The sequence below is a fragment of the Abrus precatorius genome, unplaced genomic scaffold, assembly GCF_003935025.1.
Source record: "Abrus precatorius isolate BTA unplaced genomic scaffold, Abrus_2018 Scaffold10, whole genome shotgun sequence".
Lineage (NCBI taxonomy): Eukaryota > Viridiplantae > Streptophyta > Magnoliopsida > Fabales > Fabaceae > Abrus > Abrus precatorius.
In genome coordinates this window covers 32,197,462-32,223,029 of record NW_020874292.1, presented here as the reverse complement: position 1 = coordinate 32,223,029, position 25,568 = coordinate 32,197,462, and the positions used below count along the sequence as shown (strand labels likewise).

The 25,568-nt window shown below is 32.9% G+C and overlaps 3 protein-coding genes across 3 annotated transcripts in view; 1 reads left to right on the top strand and 2 right to left on the bottom strand.

The window, feature by feature from the left end:
* Positions 1-3,021: 3,021 nt before the first annotated feature.
* On the bottom strand, positions 3,022-4,025 carry LOC113852303 (probable phosphopantothenoylcysteine decarboxylase). Its single transcript, XM_027482537.1, has 2 exons — positions 3,681-4,025; positions 3,022-3,294 (listed from the first exon to the last, which is right to left on the bottom strand). Exons 1-2 carry the CDS (start codon positions 4,023-4,025, stop codon positions 3,022-3,024), a joined length of 618 nt encoding a protein of 205 aa, XP_027338338.1.
* Positions 4,026-6,641: 2,616 nt separating this feature from the next.
* On the bottom strand, positions 6,642-10,781 carry LOC113852302 (probable phosphopantothenoylcysteine decarboxylase; the record flags this gene model as incomplete). The annotated part of the gene is made up of 4 exons (XM_027482536.1): positions 6,642-6,701; positions 6,833-7,072; positions 7,636-7,922; positions 10,754-10,781. Coding segments are annotated over 4 exons (615 nt in total), but the record flags the coding sequence as incomplete, so codon positions are not given.
* Positions 10,782-14,052: 3,271 nt separating this feature from the next.
* The window catches only part of LOC113863833 (BEACH domain-containing protein C2), a 35,622-nt gene continuing 24,106 nt past the window's right edge, over positions 14,053-25,568 (top strand). Inside the window, exons 1-7 of the mRNA XM_027497570.1 lie at positions 14,053-16,123; positions 17,084-17,871; positions 19,820-20,521; positions 21,526-21,660; positions 22,767-22,871; positions 23,087-23,200; positions 23,802-23,878. Of these exons, the coding sequence (XP_027353371.1) occupies positions 14,098-16,123; positions 17,084-17,871; positions 19,820-20,521; positions 21,526-21,660; positions 22,767-22,871; positions 23,087-23,200; positions 23,802-23,878 (3,947 nt within the window). The 5' untranslated portion in view covers positions 14,053-14,097. The remainder of the gene's footprint in view (positions 16,124-17,083; positions 17,872-19,819; positions 20,522-21,525; positions 21,661-22,766; positions 22,872-23,086; positions 23,201-23,801; positions 23,879-25,568) is intronic.

Genomic DNA, 25,568 nt, shown 5'->3' with positions numbered 1-25,568 from the left:
AACAACGCACCCGGCGAGCAGCATTTAATTTAACGTACTTAATATTTTTATGAATCATAAAGAACATCCATGTCTCGACGGTGGTCCAAAAATATAAGTATATGATATTATTATTAAAAAATTTAAGCAAACTACAAAAGAAAAGTTAAAAAATAATAATAATTCTATAATTTTAAAGATTAATATGGTATTTTATGTATTTTTTACTCAGCTGTTGATAATATATATAATAAATAGTAAAAATTAATAGTCTATCTTAAAAATATATAAATATAAATAAAAAGTAAGAGAAAGTAAGAGAAGTGAAAAACCATAGTTCAATAAACTTTGTCTCCGTGGAAAGGAGAAACAATAAGCAATAAGCTGTAATAAAAAATTATCATATGCTGCGCACCCACCGTAAGCTAACATATTCCTCACCAAAACTGCAACAGCAACAACGTCGCAGCGAAGCTGTAAACCGCCACGCGCACGTTAGCGCGGCTCGCGAGCGCGCCGCCGCTGGGAGCCAGCGCCACCGTGACCGGTGGAGACTGAGCGGTATCAGGACCTGGCGGCTCGATGTACGGCGGCGGTGGCGGCTGGTTGAGGCTCGGCGGCAAGCCGAGGCCGCGCTGGACGTTGATCTCAAAGGCCAAGCCGCGCTGGCACTGGACGCCGTCGTCGGCGTCGGAGAAGAAGTAGTTTGATCCAATGATAGTCAACGGAACTGGAATAGTCAACGCTTCGCCGAAACGACTGTTTCCGCCGTCGTAGACAAAGGTGCCGTTGTCGGAATCATCGGCGGTGCAGTTCAGATAAGAGGTCTTGTTGTAAGTCTGAATCACCGTTTGGTTCGAGTTCGTGTTGAAAACTGAAAATTAGCAAAACAAAAACACGCAAATTTGAATTAAATGGTTTCGTTTGGTTTCTGAGAAAGTTAAGAAAATTGCAATTGGCAATTGCTTGATTGCAATCTTCAATTATATATATATATAATGGTTTTCAATTTCGTATTGTTTTTCCATTTCGTTTTCGCGGCAACGGAACGGGGTAAATTGGAGTGATAAACGACGTCGTGTTGATTAAAGCGTGATAATGTAATAGTAATGATAAGAGGAGAAAAAGTGAGACAGTGACTGAGCTTACTGAGATAATCGCCGAGGTTGAATGTTTGAGTTGCGACCCAAGAGGAGTAGTTTGTGGCGGATGTATTGGTGGTGGAGTTGAAGAACCACCCGGCGACGCCGCCTACGGTGTGGTTGTGGTATCCAGTTGTGGCAGCGGCGGTGGTGACGAAGAGGACAAAGACCGTGAGGTGCGCCGCGATGGGTGGCGCCATGGGCGGTGATCTGGTTGCGATTGGTGAACTAGTGTTAGAAGAAAACGTAGCTATATAAACTTTGTAGCAATATTAATTTATTGGAATTTGAAAATTAATATATTTGCCAAACGAATACTAGCGTATCTTAAAGACAAAAAAAGTAAAATAAAATATTTAATTAAAAAAATATTTCTCATACTTTTAAATTAATTTTATTAATATTAAGTGTCAAAAATAAATTTAAACAAATAATATTAATATTTTTATTAGAACATATGTATTATATATTATATTTTTTAATATGATAATATATTTTAATAAAAATACCAATACTAATATTTAAACTCAATTAAAACTAATAAAAATATTTTTAAAACACTGATTAGTAATTTTTTTTACCTTTTAGTGTATCAATGGACCGAGTGATAGGAGGGACCACTCGTGTTTGGGAATTCAAAATTTGTGCCAGAAGTGTTAGAATTTTTATTTATTTATTGGGTCTAGAAATGTTACAATTTATAGCGGAGCACGTAGGTTCCACTTTTGGACTTTTGAAGGTCAACATGGGTTGTGTCCCTTTCTGAAAATTTAGAATATTTATTTATTTATTTGTACTATTTTTATTTTTCTAAAAATTAAATTTTAATTATTCTTAAATTAAAATTAGAATTTTATTTTCACAATATATATAATAATACATACTTTTTAAATCAACGAATATTATTAAAAAAACTCAAATTTTATTAAAAAAAATAATACTAACACTACCTATTATCCAACTAATTTTTATTTGCTTAAATCGTGATACTTTTTAATCGTGCTAGTGTACTACATGATCGACAACCCCATACCCAATGCATTAATTATTCTTTTTGGCCGTAAAACTTTCCACGTGGCAATTCTCCTCATCTTTCCATGTTTATTAAAAAAATAATCTGAAAATTGGAATACGACAGGTAGAAGAAGCTTGGAAAAGTAGGCTTGCCTTCCCCATATGTGACACCCCACACCCTTTTTCCTATATTTTATTTTATTGAAATTGTTTTTTCTTTCTTCTAGAAAATATGCATTTTAGGTTATTTATTGAACTTCGAATTTTTTTTTTATATTTGTAGATTATTTTAATTTTCAATAAAGAAAATAAAAAGGTATAGAAATTTATATTTATTATTTTATTATTTTTTAAAAATAGTGCAATAATGAGATAAAGAGAAACTAAAAATCTAAAATACTAGCCGTCAAATGCACATACTACATAAAATTTAGAGTTAAATAGAGTTTCTGGGACTAAAGCTGCTTTCTATTAATCCTTTAATTGAGGGCACGCCTCTCTGTTTAGAAGGTAAGGTAAAGGCATATAAAGTTCCGAATTTATCAATCACAGATTTAGAGTTTATATGACATTCTTTTAAGAAAAGGATTATAATGGAAGGAAGAGAGAAAATAACGAAAAATTATAGAACATTGTGCAATCATATTCAACAATTTCAGATTCATAACTGCATAAATTGTTTTATGCTTTTTGAAGTCATTCTACAAATCTGGAAAACGATGCTACAATTTCTGATTCATAGCTCATGTTTGCTACAAATTTGTACCTAATAATGCAACATGAACCCGTTAGAGTGTGTACAACAGAGGTTAGAATCATACCCAAGAAAATTTTGGTTCTGCCAAGCCATGCATACTAGAAAGAGAGAAATGTTAGAAGGTTAAGATCAAATGGATGATTTCCGCCAACAATTCTTCACAGTTAAGGAAATGTTAGAAGGTTCAGCCATTGCACCATTCGCATATTCCTCCTCAGATTTCCTCTGTGCAACAGGTGGAATGAGAGAAATGCCAAGCTGACCAAGGCACGTGCAATGGCGTTGTGTGAAAGGGTTTTCCCACATAAACGTGTTCATGGATGGTGCAACAAAGAGTGGCCTTTTGTAGTCCCAGGATTGCACTATGCATGTCACTAGATTGTCACAAACCCCCCCTGCAATCTACAACGCCATAGCTCTAGAATAAGAAATAGAGGAAAGTGGCAATAATTGTCAACTGCAAATAATGCACATAAAATAGAAACATGCACTTTAGCCCTATACAAGATGTAAACATGACAACTGAACATTACATTATACATAGGAACATACATATATGATAGGTGACTCATCAAAGTGCGTGTTTAGATTCACATTTCAACACTACTAGTTGTAGCGTGTGCATTTGATTCACGTTTACAGGTTTTTCAATGCATGCTAAATTGTATATAAGCAAGTCTTAGGAAAGCCAACTTGATTAGTACATAGTAAAGTTTCTGTCATATGACAATATCAAAAGAAAGAGCCAAAATCACCTAGACAAATATGGTGTTTCTCAGTTTGATTACCTTGGCAAGGGTATTAGCTGATAATGGAGCAATGACCATGATCTCAGCCCATTTACAAATCTCAATGTGAAGCACGAAATCACCTTCCTTTTTCCAACTATGCTGTTCATGCTCATCATAATAAACAAACACATCCTTGGGAACTGATAGTGCATCGAAAAAACGTAAAGATGATTGTGTGACAACTGCTCTCACTTCAGCCCATTCTATAAAACAATGACAAAGAAGTGAGAATTTTACAGCAGCAACGCTTCCCGTTGCAGCAAGTAGAATTCGAGGCTTCCTCTTAACACCAAACCCTGCCTCATTGTTTGCTGCTTCACTTGCAGGATCTGAGCAATCCATCATCCACAGATTTCACCAATTATCTTAGTCTTATTATACGTAGCTCAAGACGATGTGCATGCACCAGAGTCTTGATTTGTCATTATGTAACCGTAACTCGGTTATATCTTCTAGCAAGTGCAGTATCTATATCCACATTAAAGTATCAGAAAACCAACCATCACAAGTTCATATTCACAGATGCACGGATCAAAAACTGTAACTTGGAGATTTTAATCCAGTGAGGATAAAAGAAAAGACATTCTTGTTGCAGAATCACAATACCCTCACAAATATGTAAAGCATACCAATATACCATAAACCAAAGGTGTGTTTGGAAACACATTGATAAACGTCTATTTAACACATAAGCTATAACTAATAGCATTGAAGTAAATCTGGATCACGACAATTTAAACATGAACACAAACCCACTATCAATCACTTAGAGAGAGATGCTTGTAACAGTGATCATAGGGAACATAATGAAAGTTGATAGCTAAAACCAACAGAAATGACCCAGTTCAGTCCAAGATAAACACAAGATTGACACCTTATGATGCATATTCACAGACCATCCGTGACCACAAAAAAAGAGACAGAATTGAATCTTGAATATTAAAACAGATGAATTTATTTTCTCATGTATATGACACATAGCAAGAAGTGAACGACCCATGATTGAAAATTGCATAAAGATTGGGAACTCCCATCGAAGACTCAATTTTGAAGCCGTTAACGTTAATGGGGTGCTCGAGAATTCACCAAATGAAACACAACCAAAGGGAAGAAAGAAAGAATAAAAAAATAAGAAGGATGAAAAAGAAGTTCCATCACCTTGTGAGCTATAATTCTGGTGATTGACGAATCTCTCTTTTTCTTTCTTGCAGCATTGAGAAATGGAAGAAGAACAGTCAAGCTTTTTGAATTGTTCTATATATCACCTTGTGTTGTAAGAGTCAAACATCTGTGTTGGAATAATAAAACATTCAAATTGTTTGAAATAAATAAAAATTTAAAATTTTAAAAGTTTGAATTATGAAATTCTACATTAGGAATTATTTTCATAAATATATGATAGTATTAATTACAGTTTAATTTTGATATACTATTTATATAAAAAAAAATTCATTATCAATCAATTAAAATATACCATTAATATGATTTTTATATTAATTATTACTACAATCAACAAATTTTTTTTTATATGATAGTATATTGAAACTAATTTCTTAATAAGCATTCAAATATTAAATTATTTGTAGTAATATAGTAATAAAAAGTCACATGATAAAAATATTGCAATTATATGTGTTAAATATTAAAGTACTAATAATAAAAAAGTGATAGACTCATTCAACACATCTAAATGCATTATCTGAATTATATCTAGATTAAATTGGATGAGAAAATAATAATAATAATAATATATAGAAGTATTAAATTTTAATTAGACTAATGTTAAAAGTTAGATTGACTAATCGAATTTTTTTTTAAAAGAATTTTTTTTTATATTGGGTTGATAACTATGCATAGCACAAAGTTATACATAAAAAAAATTCCATTATTTTAGTCTAGAATTACATATATCTTTCAAGAAAATTTATTTTATTTAATCGAAAACCCACATATAATAAGGTAATTATGATAATAAGTTTTATTTTTCATACACAAGATTTTAATATAAAATATTAGCAAAATAAATTAAATATGTATAACATAATTAATTATCCGTTGATATCAAATTTGTTATTGTTCGTGTTTTGTTTAAAAATTTATTTGCAAGAAGAATTTGAAAGGACAAAAAGATAAACAATAATTTAAATTTTAAGACTTATATAATTTAATGAGTTGGTCTACTGAAAGAATTGATAAAAATATAAAACAAAAGTGTCATTTAAAACTTAGCATGAAATATAATATAAAACTTGATAAAAGTTTTGGTTAAAATAATTTGTTGTTATTTAAATTTATTTAAAGTATTTTTTTTTTTGGACTTCTTTATCCTTTATTTTACTCAGTTTAATCTCTTTAACATTTTTAATTTAATATTAATTTAATATTACTTAACAAAAGCGACTATATCAAGAGAAAGTATGTTGCTAGCATTTTCATTCTTGTCTCACCACCTCGGCTTCTGACAAGTCCCAATTGGCTTTTATAATGTTCTTTAATTAACAGTTTTTTAATGAATTAAATAACACATTATTAAAAACGAAGAATATTATTTTATTCTCTTTCCAACATGTGATTGTAGAAAGTCTAACTAAGAAAAAATTTACGTCCAGAGGAATAAACAAGTACAGAATGTTATCCACTACCATCGTGAACCTTCCTGAAATAACAACTAGTTTATTGCCATGATCGATAAGGATGTGACAAATGCACTCGAGTGTACATCTATTTTAATGCCAGAAGTTAAAATTTCATATTTAAACATGGTTTAACGTGATTTTCATAAGCCTCAAACACAGTCACACAATTCGTTAAAAAGATATCAAAAATTGATTTCTTCTAAGAATATCATACTCAGTGAACTGCAAAGTTGTTTTATGCTTTTAGAAGTCATTCTACAAACCTGTAAACAAACTCATTTTTGCTACAATTTGGTTCCTACTATGCTATTTGAACACATTCTCATTCCAGTGTGTACAAGGGTTTAAGATCATAAACGAGACAACCCAGTAAAAGATCACACTGGATGCAACAAACAACATATGAAAAAGGAGCCAATACAAATGAGCTCCACACTTACACCATAATGGTCAAAACTTCTAAGGCTAAGCGCTACCCCTATTCTCAATATTCCTCTCATGAATGTGTCTCACAGTTGAGAAAATAATAAAAGGATCAGCCATTTCAGCATACACACATTCCTCACCAGTTGTCCTCTGTGTGACAGGTGGGATGAGAATAATGCCAAGCTCATCCATGCTAATGAAATGTTGCTCTGTCAAAGGGTTTTGCCACATATGTGAGTTCATGGATGGTGCAACAAAAATTGGCTTATTGTAGTCCCATGCTCGCACTATACATGTCAATAGATTGTCACACAACCCTCCTGCAATCTACAACACCGTATTTCTTTAAGTTAAAGTAAGAAATAGAAGAATGAGGCAATTGCAAATGATGCACTCCAAATAAAAAAAACATGCGCTTTGAATTTGGATAAGAGATATGGTCACATTAAAAGAAAAAAAAAATACAACTTTTATTAAATTTAACAATGTTCTAATACGTGTAATATTATTACACATGATAAGAATTTATATGGTAAATTTATATTAAAAATTACACAATTTAATGCTTTCATGTTATTAAATATCATAATTTTTAATAAAAATTTATTATTTATTGATTTCTTATTTATATAATCTTGCATATATGTTAGAAAACCGTAAATATAATTCAATCCAGTGAGTATTTGATAAAAAGTGTACTTTTTATCTCCAACGTGACCATATCCCACTACTCAACAACGGAAAGAGTCAAATCCAAGCATGAAAACTGTACGTTACACAATTATTAGGAACAACCATAACAGATAATTAATCTTAATTGCATAAACAGGTTAAGTCTTAGGCAAGCCATCCTATTTAAGGCATAGTAATGTTTTTATCAGTTTGATTACCTTGGCAAGGGTATTTGCTGATAATGGAGCTATGACCATGATATCAGCCCATCTACGAAGCTCAATGTGAAGAACACAATCACCTATTCTTTTCCAATTACACCATTCATGCTCATCACAATACAAAAATACATCCATGGGAATTGTTAGTTTATCAATAAAACGTAAAGATGATTTTGTCACAACCACTTTTATTTCTGCCCATTCTGCAAAATAACTACAGATAAGGCCAAGTTTGACAGCAGCAACACTTCCACAAGCAGCAAGTAGAATCCGAGGTTTCCTTGGAATAGCAAACCCTTCATCAGCCTTTGCTTTTTTACTTGCTTGATTAGAGCAATCCATCACTCACAGATTTCGATAATAATCTTGGTCTTATTACCGTATGCACCTGGAAACATACAATATCTATATCCACATTAATACAAAGTATCAGAAAACAACTAGCGCAGGTTCATATTCTCATATGGAAGAATAAAAAACTGAAGTCATCGTGTTGAATATTCAACAGTTGTTGGAGATTCTAATCCAAACGAGAATAAAAGAGATTTTAGACCATCAAGACAAAGAAAGCATATTTATTAAACCAAAGGGAGCATGTATACCATCTCTAGAAGAAGGTAAAGAAGATTCATTCTTGTTGCAGAATCATAATCACAGCATCACAAATATGTAAAAGCTTAAACCATTTGTCTAGAATGAAAGGAAACATGAGTCAGAAGCATGTGAAGCGAAAAAGTTGAGTCTACCTAATCACCATCAAAGAAGCAACAATTTTTAGCATACAAGAATGCAACAGGACAAATGGATAGAGAGTCTACGATCAGAAACTTCGTTATTTTTAGTTTTTGTCGTACTTTAAAAAAATAAAAGAAAAAAATCAGCAAAATTGTCAGAAATTGGATCATATACCTAAGGCAGTCGTAAGGTTGACTCATTTACACACACACACAAACACAGAGATGCTTGGAATAATAATCATAGGGACTATCAAGAAAGTTGATAACTTAAGCAAACAGAAATTACACAGTTGAGTTGAGTCCAAGACAAGTCAAACAAACAGAAAAAAATTATTTACACGTTGAAATGAAAATGATTTTTCTTAGTTGTTTCACTTGAACGGTGATTCACCATGTAACACCTTGCAATGCATATTCAGAGACCATATATGATCACGTTTAGAAGAAACAGAAATGCATCTTGAAGCACGCGAATTTATTTTTCATACACACCACACGCAACAAGTGTACAACCCATGATTTAAAATAGCATAAAGATTGGAAGCTCCCATCAAAGACTCGATTTTGAAGCTTTAAACGTTAATGGGGTGCTCGAGAATTCATCACCAAACGATGCAAAACCAAAGGGAGGAAAAGAAAAGAAAACAAAAGAATGAAAGTGAAAAAACAGTTGAATCACCTCTTGAGATATATTTCTCTAAAGATTGGCAAATCTCTCTTTCTCTTTACCACATCATTGAGAATCAGAAGAGCAGAGACACACCAAGTTCAAGCCTTTTGAATTTTGTAGCAGTATCCCAGGAATCGCGGTTTTTTGTGAGAGTCAAACATTTTATATTGGACCTTCAAGAAATGAACACAAATTAAGCCCAAACCCAAAAGAACAGTAACGTGTGTGTGTGTATATATATATAAAGGAAAAGTAGCTCTTTAAAATTGTTTTTTATGACATCAACAATTCAAGATACTTAGTGTCGAAATAAAGGTACTAATAAATTCTTTTTAAAATGACAATAAAAATTAGAATTCAATTTTATTGCAATAAATAAAGAATTTTAGATTTTTAAAATTTTGAATTGTGAAACTATCCATTAATAATTATATATTTGCATAAATATGACCCAGTAGGTATTCAAGTATTGGATTTTTTTTAGTCATATAATTATGAAAATTTAAACATTGAAAACATATGGAATGAAATGTGTTAAATAATAAGATAGTAACCGGAATGTTAAATTTTAAATTAAACTAGTTTGACAGGCTAGAAGGACCAATTGACAAAATATGAAAAACATGGATATTTTTAGGAGCATAACCTGTTTTTATTTAAATAAATATCACATAAATACTACTTTAAAAAAAAAAAAAATCAAACTTGATGCAAACGTGCATGTACATCGTTTAACTATTATATAAAAAAAAAATCCTTATAACTTGGTACAGTTCTGTTTCTGGAGTAAAATATAGAGTTTAATTATTAAAATATGTTAGTTGTATTGTTTGATTGATTAAAGTTTTAATCATACAGTTTGGCCTTTAAATAAATTAACTTGTTAGCAAGATTATAACTTTGAGACCCATCTGAATTGATAGAATTTTGTAGATACTAAACTGATATAGGCAGTAATTTAAATTTAATTGAAATCATGACAACTCAAGATTAGAAGAGTATTAATTTGATAAAAAAAAAAATGTCAAAATTGTTATAACAATAAAAATATCAATAATAGATATAACAATAATTATAGTGAAATAAATGTATCTCTTATACCTTTGAGTTTGACAATTTTTTCTATTTTAAAGTAAAACATTAAAGATTGAGATTGATATGCATTTATATTTATATTTAACTCCTAATTTTTAAAACAAAAATTTAAAAATTGTCATTCTCCTTTTTAGGTATTGACTGTCGCATATTTTACTTTTATATATTATTTGTTTGTATTTGTCGGTTAGGAAAAAGTATAAGTTGTCTTTCACTTTATAAGGCCTAAACTTATTCAATTCTCAAATTTTAAATTTAAGCACACTTCATTACTTGATATAGATAGATTTTAAGACATTACTTGAATTTTTTAAAAGATTAGTTTATTTTTCAAATTTTTTATTTAAATTACAAATATTTTCTATAACAAATAATTATATTTGAATCATGCCAATTAGTTACATGTTTAATGATTTTTATAAATTTATATAAAAATTTTTTAATGATAATTTTTTAAAATAACTCACAAAGTTTACTTATAAATGACACAACGAATTAAACCTCTATGTGAATTATCAAATTAATTGTTTAAATAGAATAAGTATATAAATAAAAACATTACATTAACGAGGATAATTATATAAATTGGAAAATAATAATATTATTATATTATTTGTATTATCTAAATATGTAGTTTCAAAAAATTATAAACTTAACTTATTTAAAGCCTATTTAAGGTCATTTTTTAGTTTTAACCTTTTTTTTTTTTCAAAAGAAGCTATTATTTAAATTTTAGTTTTGCAGTTTTGGTTTATTTTATATTATTTAAATTTAATATTTAATTTAAATTTAGAGTATAAAAATTATGTATCAGAAATTATGGTACAAAAATCAAATGACCAATGAGAAAAAAGGAAGGTAATAATTAATTACAATGAATTTGATAACAACAAAAATATCAATCATAATTATAACAATAATTATAGTAAGAGTAGTAAAAATGTAATGGCAGTGGTGAAGAATGAGTGCGATAGTAACACTGTCCATGGAGATGAGAATGACTATAATATTAATAATCATGAACTTAGTAGCAATTGAGATAATAATAGATCATTACAAAAATAGCATAATAATAATAATAATAATAAGTATAAGACACTTAACTTAAGGTTGATGACAATGACAATATAATAACAAGCGTGATGATAACATGTAACTTTTTTTAAGAAAAACGAAAAGATTACACTTTTTGTAATTAAAAGTTTAAATAATATTTTTTAATAAAAATAAAGTTAAATTTATTCAAAACTAAATTAAAATTTAATTTAACTCTGTTTTAGTCTCACAATTTTATATTTAAAAAACAAACCTGCAACCACTCCTATACTTGGTATAAGTTAGGTTATAGAACTTTACCAAACAATATGACTTATTTTTCTTACAAGCAATATAATTTATTATTGTCCATGCTTCATCACAAAAATATATATTCACATTTTATGCATTTAATTTTAACTTCAATTTAAACTATTTTGAACTAATTATTTTTTTTACCTGAAATCTCTATTTTTTATTATGAAACTTTTATTTTAAAAATATAAATATATATTAAACTTTATAACATCGCGCAGGTGAATTGAAATTTAATTAAATTACATAAAAAAATCAAAAAGTTAAGTTTCATTGAAATTTTATAATTAATTTATTTTGTTCCAATTTAATCGGCACCATAAAACTTAAAATTCATTTATTTATAACTTAACTCATGGGAAGTTAGTAAAAATTATATAGGAGTGAGTTCTCTTTTGATTTAATCGATAAATTAATGAGTTTGCTTATGTAATTGGAAAAAAAAAATCGTGACAACAAATACTTAAGAAAAATATTATATTTCTGGGAATAAAATATATTTTTATCAAGAAAATAATTTATACGTAATAATATAAATTTTGAATAAAAGGTGAAAATATCTTATATTTTAATGTATGGTTATAAGTTTCTAAAAAATCATTAAAAGTATTTTTTTAGAACCAATCGGAATGTCTGTCACCTAATGTGTTTTTTTTTTCCCATTAATTTATAATTTTTTTAAAATTTGTAAAACTTGTTTTGATAAGATATGTTTTTGTAAACCTTACTTTGATTCAATCACATAACAAATTTATTAAAAGCGACAAAATTTTTGGTAAAGTTTAATAGTTATATTTTTAGAATGACATTATTTATTAAATTAAATTAGTCTTTTATTATTTGATTCACACTTTGAGATTGTATTATTTTAAATAACATTTTGTTTATCTATTAACTGAAAAGGAAGATAATTAAAAGGATAAAGTTTAAGATGAAGTATTTTAAGTAATCTTGATAGCATTTTTCAATAAATTTTTTTATCTTAATAATAAAAACAATAAAAGTTAATACTAAAGATCGATATTATATTTTATAATAAAAGCTTATTAAAAATACTTAACAAACTAATATAATTATCTTTTCATGCTTATTTCTAAGTTAGGTTCTCTAAGAAAAATTTATTACATCAGTCTAAAAAATGTAAAAAATAAAATAAAAAATATCGGATCTTATTATTTCATTCCATGGACCAAAACGGCTGTGGAATAAAGCAGATAAGTTTTGTCGTAAATAAGAAGCACAGCAGTTAGGAAAGAAACATTACAAACTGAACCGGTTAGATGAACCGGTGGCGGTCTATCCGGACCGGAGCAGACAAGGCAAAGAACGGGTAAGAAATGGGAAGAGAGGGGTAATTAGCAGACAGCAATAATCAATAACATAGCTGCAAGCAAAGTCACCAAACCAACACTGCAACACCAACCTCTTCTCTTCTTTTTCTCTCTCGCGCCCAATTCGCCTTATCCATCTCCCATTCACTCTCTCTCTCTACTTCCTCTCTCTACACTTTCTCTCTCATTTCCGTCAAATCGCCGATCGCAACTTTGACGATCGAATCCAAATGGCACTCCGCGCCGGAATCTTCTAGAAGGTACGCCGCACTTGAATCTCAGTCTCTTTCTTCTTCTCCTTACATGTTTCTGAAGCAGCAATGTCGGTTTCGTTACGATCGGTGCAATTTCGTTTTCTGAATTCGGAGTTCCAATCGAATCGCGGGCGAATGCACGTGATGTTGCCGAGGGATCTCCTGTTTCTCGATCTGTTCTCGCAATGTGAGGCGATCCAAGTGGATTCGGTTGCTTGAGTTTGTCGTTCGAGCAAGATCCGGGGACTACTTTTTGCGTTTTACTCTAAACGACGACTTTTTGGATTGGATGATCCTAGTGGTTCTCGTTGCATTCTTTGTTTTTTGTGTTTTGGTTGGATTTGATTGAACACACTTAAATTGAATAAGAATGTTTTTATTCTGTGTTTGGTAGAACTACTTTAGATTCGCTAACTAGTGAGGCGGGTCTTAGTGTTAGTACTTTTGAACTTTAAGTAGTGTACTTCCTTTACTTCTAGAAAATTTGTTCTCAACTCGAATCTATGCGAATGAACTACCTGTTCAAGCTGCCCGAGCAAGTTAATGAATTTTCTACTAGTTAGTATAGACTTTCTTATATGTGAAGATTTCTTCCACCTGTATAGTAATTTCTTCCGTGTACCCTCCCCCCTCCCCTGATGAGTTGTCATTGTCGAACATTTACCGGTTGTTAGTTTACTGATGACCATTTGTGGGGAACTCATCAAATCATTAGAACCTAGGAAAAAAATGGGCACCAGAGTATTCACCTTTATTACTTCATATTAAAACATCGTTATGTACGTGTATATTGAGTACATGCGCATGTATTGAAACGCTTTTGTACTTTCTTTCTGATTGGTTTCTTTCCATTTGAAATGTGGTGTTCTTGTTTGAAGATTGACATAATGTCTGTTCTTTCAAAAGGCTTGCAGAAAACTTACTGTTCATTATGTTGTTTTTCTGGTAATTTTATTACTTGCAGGCGGATTGGGCTGTCATAATTTGAATGAATATTTGTTAGCTTCTTCAGAAATAGCATAATGGAAGATGAGGAGGAACCAAAAGAGATGAAAATATCTGATAATGGATTAGATACCCAAGGAGTAGTAGATAGTGGTGTAAAACAATCAGTTGAGAGCCCTCATCAGGACAATGTAAATTCTAGCAGTAGTTTTGGGATTGAACATGTAGATGAAAGGGTAAACTTGCAAGAACAAGGTATTGATTCTGTCACTACAGTTATGGACGAGGACCAATTTGAGCAAGTATCTTTGAAAGATCAAGACAAGAATAATGAATATGAGGAATCAAACCTATCGTCTGGTTCTGATAATAAACAACACCCACTTGGTGGAAATGCAGTGGATCTTCGATATTCATTTGAGTCGTACTCGACAGAGCATGATACTTCCCCTGTTGCTGACTTGCATCATGATAATCTTTCTTATAGCCCTGGCTCAGAAGGACATTTTGATCATACATTCAAGCAGTTTTCCTCGTCAATTAGTTTTGATTCTAGTGGATATTCTACTGTTAATTCTCCACCAAAGCCAAGGCAAAAACATGCAAAGCCAAATGTATCTCCAGAATTGCTACATTTAGTTGATTCTGCTATTATGGGGAAGCCTGAAGGTATGGATAAGCTGAAGAATATTGCAAGTGGTGTAGAAATATTTGAGAGTGGTGAAGAGATGGATAGTGTGCCTTTCTTAATTGTAGATTCACTTCTTGCAACAATGGGTGGCGTTGAAAGTTTTGAAGAGGATGAAGATAATAATCCTCCTAGCGTTATGCTGAACTCCCGGGCTGCCATTGTAGCAGGTGAACTTATTCCTTGGCTTCCTTATGCAGGTGACACTGATGATGCTATGTCACCGAGAACACGGATGGTTAGGGGACTACTTGCCATATTAAGGGCTTGCACTAGGAATAGAGCAATGTGCTCAATGGCTGGCCTGTTAGGAGTATTGTTGAGAACCGCGGAAAAAATTTTTAAAGTGGATGTTGGCTTAAATGGGCAAATGAGGTGGGATGGGACTCCTTTGTGCCACTGCATACAATACTTAGCGGGCCATTCTCTAAGTGTGAGTGATCTTTATAGATGGTTTCAAGTCATTACAAAGACACTTACCACAATTTGGGCTCCACGATTAACACTAGCATTGGAGAAAGCTATAAGTGGAAAGGAGTCAGGGGGACCAGCCTGCACCTTTGAGTTTGATGGTGAAAGTTCTGGTTTGCTCGGTCCAGGCGAGAGCCGTTGGCCATTTATCAATGGATATGCTTTTGCAACATGGATCTACATTGAATCATTTGCAGATTCATTAAATACAGCTACAGTTGCTGCTGCAATTGCTGCAGCTGCAGCAGCTAAGTCGGGTAAATCATCGGCTATGTCAGCTGCTGCCGCAGCTAGTGCACTAGCTGGTGAAGGTACAGCACATATGCCGCGGCTATTCAGTTTTTTGACTGGTGATAATCAGGGTATAGAGGCTTATTTTCATGCTCAATTTTTGGTTGTTGAAACTGCTAGTGGAAAGGGAAAGAAGTCTTCTTTGCATTTTACCTATGCTTTCAAACCGCAATGCTGGTACTTCATTGGTCTTGAACATGTGGGCAAGCATGGAATTCTTGGGAAAGCAGAAAGTGAAGTCAGGTTATATATAGATGGATCTTTATATGAAAGTCGTCCTTTTGAGTTCCCTCGAATTTCCAAACCCCTTGCATTTTGCTGCATAGGAACTAACCCTCCTCCTACTATGGCTGGTTTGCAACGCCGTCGACGTCAATGCCCATTGTTTGCTGAGATGGGCCCTGTTTACATCTTTAAGGAACCAATTGGCCCTGAAAAAATGTCATCCCTGGCTTTTAGAGGAGGGGATATAGTGCCTTCTTTTGGTAATGCTGCTGGGCTACCATGGCTAGCAACAAATGCCTATATGCAGAGCAAGGCAGAGGAAAGTGTGCTTTTGGATGCAGAAATTGGAAGTTGCATTCACCTGCTCTATCATCCTAGTTTGCTTAGTGGGCGTTTCTGTCCTGATGCTTCACCTTCTGGTGCTTCAGGTTAGATTAATTATTTTGGTGGTTTAATTTTTATGATAATATAATGAATAATGAGTTTTTTATACACTGCATAAATGCATATTGATTTTTCATGCAGAAAGGCCCCTGGTACCTGAACTAATCTCTGGAAGGTTAGTTTGTGGATTTATATGATGGAAATTAAAAATGGTTTACTATAGTTTGGGTTCCAGTGTGTTAGCACTACAACGGTTGTTCTTTCCCTAGTGGTTAAATTTTTTTGTTGGTTTATTAATAGGATGCTTTGTACTGTAATTCATTGTTTTCTTTGGTTCTTCTCTTTAATCTGAATTTTTTTCCCATTTGTTTCAAAATTATATAAAACAAATGTTTGTATGTTCAGAATTATGAACAGTTAGGGACTTGTGTTAAGCTTATTTATCCATGCATATAAAGATGCATTCTTGTTTACAAAGAAGTTTTAAAATGGATATTAATTAAATTAAAGAGTGGGTAAAAGGTAAGGAATTTGTCAAGAAATGGAACTTATTATTCTTAACTGGCCTGTTTGTGTGAAGCTCTGTCTTGGAGGATATCGTGCAGAGTGTAGTTGATTATTTAATTGCATTCTGTTTCTCTCATTATATCATGGCTTTTAGTCTTATGATTACGCAAATAGATTAGCTAAGCTGGTAACTTTATGTGCCATACCTTTATTGTTTCTTTACTTCTATATCTTCTTAACAGTCCATGGGCATAGATCTCTTTCATCTATTTCCAGTATTTTATTATGGAACAACCTGCTGTTTGTTGGATCATAGATGCATTGATCTCAGAAAAAGTTTTTTGTGATAAGCATTTCTGTATTTAAAATATAAATCCATAAGTTTATTAACACATTTTTACTGTCACTGCAATTTAAAATATCTTTTATGCCTCAAGGAGTAAATAATTTGCTGCATCATTGTCTACTCTTCTTATGAATCCTTTATCATGATTCAGGAATGCTTCGACGTCCAGCTGAGGTTCTTGGGCAAGTCCATGTTGCTACACGAATGCGACCTGTGGATGCTTTGTGGGCATTGGCCTATGGTGGTCCCTTATCTTTGCTTCCCTTGACAATAAGCAATGTACATGAGGATACTTTGGAACCACATCAAGGGAGTTTACCTCTGTCTTCAGCCACCGCATCTCTTGCTGCCCCTGTATTTAGAATTATATCCATGGCTATTCAGCATCCAAGGAACAATGAAGAATTGTCTCGTGGCAGAGGGCCTGAGGTTCTGTCAAAAATTTTGAATCATCTTCTTCAAACTCTATCTTTGCTTGATGTTAGAAAGGATGATGGTGTAAGAGATGAGGAACTTGTTGCCGCCGTTGTTTCCCTTTGTCAATATCAGAAGATTAACCATGCACTTAAAGTGCAGCTCTTCACTACATTGCTGTTAGATTTAAAAATTTGGAGTTTGTGTAGCTATGGCATACAAAAGAAGCTTTTATCATCTCTTGCAGATATGGTTTTCACTGAGTCAATGGTAATGCGAGATGCCAATGCCATTCAAATGCTTCTTGATGGCTGCAGAAGATGTTATTGGACTGTTCCTGAGATGGATTCACTGAATACTGTTTCCCTTACTGGGGCAACACGTCCAGTAGGGGAAATCAATGCTTTGGTTGATGAGCTCTTGGTGGTCGTTGAACTTCTCATAGTGGCAGCACCTCCTTCATTGGCCTCAAATGATGTCCAATGTTTACTTGGATTCATGGTGGACTGTCCACAACCTAATCAGGTAAAGCAGTGACATTAAGTGTTTTTGGCTTTTCTTTTTTGTGGGGGAATTAAAAAGCATTGTCAGCCAGGATGCTATTAAGAAACACAGATATAACAATGCAGCCAGGACTATCTAATGCATTTGTCTTGTAATAGAATTTCTGAGTATAATTTTCTGTGGTTCTTATGCGTCATCTAGTTGCATGATTAGTTGTTTGATGTTGTCAAATGAGTTTTCACATTATTAAAAGTTTGTTTAGAAACCCAATATTTCTTTATTATGTGATAGGTAATTGGGTGCTAATTTTGTCTGGCATTCAGCTTGTGGGTTTGTTCTTTTGAAGAGTTTGATGAGAACTTTGAGAGAACCACATCATAAAAGCTAGGTAACAGTTGGAGAGGCTAAGGCCTTATAAACCCCACAGTAGAGTCCCATACTTTCAGTGTGGGACTCAAGTTTCTTACCTTGCAATTGGGACCTAGCAGAGTCTTACAAGGTTGGGGGCTTTGGTACTGTATTTCATGTTCAAGCAGGCTCTTTTCTTATCTATATCTCTTAACATATTCATCTTATTACAAGAAAAAAGCCTTTTCTTTTGTTTTGTTGTAAAATGGTTATAATTACTTCCTTTCTGGGATTCTTTCCCAGGCAATTCTCTTGTCATGTGTGGCATGGTAAGGGTACTAAGGTTATATTGCCTTATGAAATGAGAATTTTATGGCAGCAAGCCAAAAATTTGGCATAATAATATGGCAGATGATGTTGTGGCTTATGGCAGAAGCATGCTAACACACACATACAAATGAAATATAGTGAAGATATTGTTGAGTCTAAGAAATAAGAAAAACTAATAACATATATCACGAACAATAAATTAGAAACATTGTAGGAAATAATATTTAACAAAAAGTATCACCAATGCAAGGAAAATAATGTGCAGAGGGAACATAACTGAACTCGGAGGAAATAATGGCTGGAGAGATCAGAGAGAAACATAAACTGGAAATAAAAAAGAATAAAGAGATGGCGCAATTAGATGGAGAGATTAAATGAGAAAATCAAAGTCTAGAACAGGGGAGGAGAGGAAAAACAGATGACTGTTGTTGGAGATGGGCAGGACAGGACGCACAATTGCCAGAGTTGGTGGATGTAGTTGTGTAGTTTGTTCAGTTTTGCTAAGAAGAGGTTGGTTGCTGCTGAGCAGGTTGTGAAGGTTGTTTGAGTCCCTTTTAAATAACAAGAGCAGAAGAACTTTTAGGTTTTCTCAAAGAAATGGACCTTATGTGACCCAGTGGTGGGGGTTATGGGATCCTGTCGTGGTACAAGTTTCTTAGCTCCCGATGTTAAGGTTGTGTACATTTGTTTCTGCTCAAAATTCACACCTGTGGGAGCCATGTGTTAGGCTGGTTCTTATATGGCACAGTGAGTCACAGCAATTGTGCCGGGAGATCTCTGCTGTAAATTGTATCACAAGCTCTATGTTTTTTATTTGGGGGGTGGGGATGAGGAACTTGTACCATAGCCTATACTGTATATAAAATTGTCCAGAAAGAATTCCATGTTTCAATTGCCCAAAAAAGTTTTTCTAGCTCAATCATACCTCTACTCTAATGTTGTAATTTCTTATACAAAATATGGGTATTTGAATAGCATATATAGGGACTCTTTACCATGTAAATGCATGAATTTTTCCTATTTTTTAACCAGTCAACTAGTGAAATGCCTAGCTTGCTGAATGCCTGTTGAAGCACTTGGTTACTAGTATGTTATGTTCTGCTGTGTGTTGTGTTAGATTGCAATATATTTATTGCAAGTAATCTGCATGTTCTGATTATCGTGAATCTCAAGTTAGGTTGTTCTTTTTTAATTTGAAAAATCTAAAATGTTTCATATAATGCTTTGGTTTGATTTTAATTATTGTAATCTAAGTAAAATTGTTCTAATTTATCAATCATTTCATTTTCAGGTTGCTAGGGTGTTGCATCTCTTCTACAGGTTGGTTGTCCAGCCAAATACATCTAGAGCTCACACATTTGCAGAAGAATTCCTAGCATGTGGTGGCATAGAAACTCTTCTTGTTTTGCTCCAGAGGGAAGCTAAAGCAGGAGATAGTGATGTCCTTGAATCATTGTTAAAGAATCCTGAACTTCAGAAAACTGGTATTGATGGTAGTAATGAAATCACAAAAGGAAGTCAGGATGATGAAGGATCTAAAGAGGAAGATGAATCCATCTTACATGACAATGACCAAGGTTCTCAATCTGTTGATAGTGGCAATAGCCCTGATCTTAGTTCTCCAGATGTTAACAGTGACAAGATGACATTTACCCCTGAAACTCCTTCTGGCAAGAATTTGGGAGGCATAAGTCTGTCTATTAGTGCTGACAGTGCTAGAAAAAATGTTTACAATGTTGATAAGAGTGACGGCATTGTTGTTGGGATCATAGGTCTCTTAGGTGCTTTAGTAGCTTCTGGACATTTGAGATTTGGTTCCCGTGCTGGTCCTGATACAACAAGCAACCTTTTGGGTGTTGGACTCCATGACAAAGGTGGCACTATGTTTGAAGACAAGGTTTCTCTTCTACTTTATGCTTTACAGAAGGCTTTTCAAGCAGCACCCAACAGGCTAATGACTAACAATGTTTACACAGCTTTGTTGGCTGCCTCGGTATGGCTAACTTCCTTCACCATATCCCCACTCCATATACCAATGTAAACACATACTAATGACATTATCCCTATACTGTTGCACAAATGGAAATTGTCTTTTCTTTTTATTGTTTTTACAGAAGTTCTATCTGCAATGTTTGTAACCATGCTTTATTCTATATAAGCCTGTTCTTCATATTTGGCCATTATAAGCTCATATATATTGTTCTGAATATTTTCAGCATATCTGCATAAACATTAAAAGATATGAAGGCATTTGCATTTGTAAATATGAGCAAAATTTGTATTTCTCATTTTTTGAGATTTGACCTATCAACATGCTTCAAGTTAATTGAATTATGAATTTATCAACTAATAGATGAAATGGGAAACTTTAGTTTATCAACCTTTATTTATAGTAATACTACTAGATCACAATCCTAACTAAATAAGGAAATAAATCATAAGATACTACGGAAATATGAAAACCAAGGAAATAGGGAAACTAATCCTTAGAAATATCTAAGATACTCTAAAAATAAAATGTTACAAATTATAATATTAGATATTATGATATGTTTTTCATATATTCTAACAGTTATCAAATACCATGGTGTTCAAGATTCCCATGACTGGTGCATAGTTAAAATTATTAATAGAATACCAATGCATATGGTGATAGTTGATTATCAGGTCTAAATAGGCATGATCTTGGAATGCCAAAATCTAAGTTATTTATTATGTACTGACTAAAATTTTTTGTTTCTCTTAGAAAAGAGAAACTCAATAGTTGAAGGGAGAAGAAAACTTGCTAATATCAACATAAAATATCCCGTTATTAACGATAACAAAATGAGAAAAACAGAAAAATATAGAAGCCTTCAAGTCTCTATGAATGTGTAGTCTATTGAGGAAACTCACTTGAAAAATGTTGTTAGCTGATCAAGTTGCTAAAATGGTATTACTATCCTCAATAGCTGATGTTTTCAATTTCCTTTTTGGCTTGCTTTCTTTCCATTTCAGATCAATGCCTCTTCTTTAGAGGATGGGCTGAACTTCTATGATTCTGGTCATCGCTTTGAACATTCGCAACTTTTATTGGTGCTTTTGCGTTCCCTTCCATTTGCTCCTAGGCCTCTACAGAGTAGAGCACTACAGGTATTTCTCATTTTTCACAACACTCATCTAGTGTTTACAGATTGTATTTGATTTGATTTATGAGGTGGTGTTTTTTTTCACTTGCTTGATGCATGTAATTGAACTTCTCGATAGAGCTTACTTGTTCACTGATGAACTGCTTAATTTATGCATTTGAATTTCTTGTTACAGATTATTTTAGGTTTGTTTAGGACTTAAGTTTGCTGTCATTTTAAGATCTGAAAAATCATGGTGGGACAGAGGCTTTTCTTGACCAAGAGCTGTTATAAAACTAAAACTAATGACAAGATCGCTGGTGGAACAGAATGATAAGCTGCATGTTTCTTTTCCTTTTGGAAGCATGATTAATTGCTGTATCTTAAAGACTTGCTTTGTAACAATCTTTTTTGAAGCTCTCGATGATGTTTAATTAGAGTAGCTAGTCATCTGCTTGTGTAGTATTTCTGTTCTCTGTTACATTCAGTTAGAGTTGGTTTTAACTGATTCAAAATAACTGCTGTAAGCTGTAGTCAGTTGATTTTGGTTATCAGTTAGAAAGATAGGTCTAACTTTATACTGTGGTTGGTCTCAATTCAGAGAAAATCTTTGTCCTTAACAGAGTTCAAATTACACCTCAGATCTCTCTGTTTTCTCTAGCTTTGTCACTCTCCCTCTCATTTTATTGGAATCTCTATCTTTATAAATGTTCAACTCATGGATTCTTTCAGAGAGTCCCACTGGCAGACCTGCAGAGGGACCAGAAAGGAGATTCCTTTATTTTTCCTTTGTTTCTATTTCACATATTCCTTCTTTTCTCTATCTTTTCTTCTCTTATCAAACAGAACAACTAAAATTAGTGGGTATTGTATCTTAAAGTGCTTTCTTTAGAATCACACACTGAATTTTTTTCAGATACCATGAGAGTACTCTGTTCTTTTTTTGTCCTTAAGTACTTTTTCACTGTAAGAGTTACCTTCAGGAAGGTTCATGTTTATGCCACAGTCATGTAGAAAATTTGCCATAGAACTTTTTCAAAGGAAGTAAGACTTCCAATTATGGATATAGTTCCTAGTTAAGATTTTTTAATGACACCTAGTTTTGAATTGCGTGTTTGTGTAATGTTTCAGGATCTTCTATTTTTGGCTTGCAGTCATCCTGAAAATAGAAGCAGTCTGACAAACATGGAGGAATGGCCTGAATGGATTCTGGAAGTCCTTATCTCAAACTACGAGGTAATAATTTGAGTAAAAAACAATGTTAATTGCTTCTTTTTATCCAGTTTTCTTCTTTTCGCTTTGATATTTTTTTTGTCATACATACATAAGTATATAATACATACAAAATAAATTCATGCCATCTTGTGTATGACATACAGTCATACACACATATTGGTATGGTTCTTGTGTAAATTCTTTTACTTTACTGCTTGTGTACTTTTGTTTCACAGGTGGGTCCAAGTAAATTGTCTGATTCAACAACAATTGGAGATATAGAAGACCTTATACACAACTTCCTTATTATCATGCTGGAGCATTCAATGCGCCAAAAAGATGGATGGAAGGTTGATATTCATTTGAAAGTTAACTTCTTTCATGTCTATCTGATGTTGATGTTACTGCCGATTCTTGCCCATTTTTCTCTTTCATCATGTTGCTATTGATAGCATGTACATGCCATAGTTCGTTTCCTGTTTCATGTCTGTTTTTTTTTTTTTTTTTATAATATTTTGTTTCATTGACTGGGGTTGTAACTGTTGAAGATCAAATATTAGAGCTAGCTGGAACTTGCAATGAATTTGCAAATCCTTTTTTGATGACATATATCGTCCTGTGTGATAAAATGAGTGTCTTATGAATGTACTCTGAACCTGTTGTCTTTAAGTAGTGAATTCTCTAGTATTAATTTTTAGTTTAATGACTCTTGCAATATTTTATTTTGTTACTAAATAATTGTCGTCATCCATAGGAACCAAACTTTTGTCCTTGACCTGAAGTTTCTGTATGGAGAAGCAATTAACTACTGAAATATTGTAGAAGGTCTTAATTATAATATCATATCAGTCTACTGGATTTTCACCTTCTACTGTCCATATTTGTTTGCTTGCATGATTTCTGGTTTTGTCAGAGCAATTCATACTGCTTAGCGTTGCTCATTGTCTCCAGGATATTGAAGCGACTATTCATTGTGCAGAATGGCTTTCTATTGTTGGTGGATCTAGCACAGGAGAACAGCGAATAAGGTAAGTTTTTATGCTTCCATTTCAAATTATCTGTCATTTAAGATAATGCACTCCTAAAAACTAGCTTAAAGGAGAACTTTTATTTTTTATGTATTTTTGACATATTCCTAATTAATGTCAGAATTCTTAACACATTTTCTGATAGCTAAGGCTAAACATTTAGTAAATCATAGAATATTGTCATCAATCCTAATTCGAGCAACTTTCAAATGATAGAATAATATTACTTATTTATGGTCTGATTACAAACCAAGAAAATAAACTTAGACATAATAAGAAAAACAAGACCAATAAAATATTAGAGTAGAAAGGAGAAATAATTCTGATCTCGACCTTTAGGGGAGTGCATTGCTAAGTCATTCTAAAATCGTACCCCAAAAAGTTTACTTTCACTTTGATGTTTTTGGGTTTCATGGGTAACTTCTTTCTTTACGTGGCATTTTCAATCTCATCACTCTCGCGTCAACCGAAAAGTCTCCATAGCCAAATGTTCCCTTTTTCTTCTTCTTTTAGGGTTTGTGTAGATAAGACTTCAACTCTTCTCTTTTGGCCTTTTACAGAGAAAGTCCAAATAATTTTAGTAAGTGTTGTTTCCGCTTACCATTGCAACCATAGGTGTGTCTTGCAACAAAACCTGTGTTCTCTTCTTCTTCCAAGCTCCTCCAGACCAGACAGGAACATAGGTGTGTTCCTTGCCATAGACGAGCTATATACTTTATGGTTTAAAGCTTATTCTTTCAATTTTAGCTTAAAAAACTCTTAAAATTCATTCTCTTCATTTCAATCTCCAAATTATTCAAGTTTTATCTTCAAAATTCACTCTTCTGTATAAAAAACACAAAAAAACAATTTACTTGAATAAAACAAGTAAAATATTTAATAAAATTAGATCTAAATGCAATAATGCATGATTTAAGTAGAAATATAATCTAGAAACTAATGCAAGAATTGCACCCATCAATCTCGGTTATCTTCCTAACCAATGTGGGATTACTTTACTTAACATCGCTTTGACATTCAACCAAGGGATTGCTGCCAAAATGGTTGGGTTGGGAACCATAAAAGATTGTTGCATCTCATAATCAAATTGAGATGATGACGTTCCATAAATAGGATTTGGTAACTAAGGGGTTGAACTGGATATTTGATAGTGAATGGATGCATCATGGCCAAACTTGTCGCAAATTTGGCACTAGGCTGAGCTTAGAGAACTTAATTGCCCATTGCTTTGCGCTCTTGTTGTGACCTATTTGTCCAGTTCCTCTACCTTGTGGCATATCAGAAGAAAAGTTAGTGGAACTGGGAATGAAGCTCTGTAGACCATTTGTGATGTTGTCTTGCAACATTTGAGGGTTCTAAGGTGTTTGTGAGATGTAAGCAACGTTCACCAGAGTGGTTGTTGAAGAACTAATTGTTTGTTCTGTGCAATTTGTGCTTCTTGCGCTAGATGAAGAGATCCAATAGAGAGAGGATCATATTCTAAATCTAAAGGTAGTTCACCAAAAATTGCATCAGTATGGTCATGTCAGTTATTGGGTCACTAAGAAGTGAGGCAGTCAACAATAATCCTAATTTGCATGAGAAATTCAGCTATATCACTTGATCCATTCTTAGTAGTTATCAGTTCCAGGCTATACTGAGTAGATTTGGGACGAGTTAGGGCATGAAAATGGCTATGCAGTTCATCCCA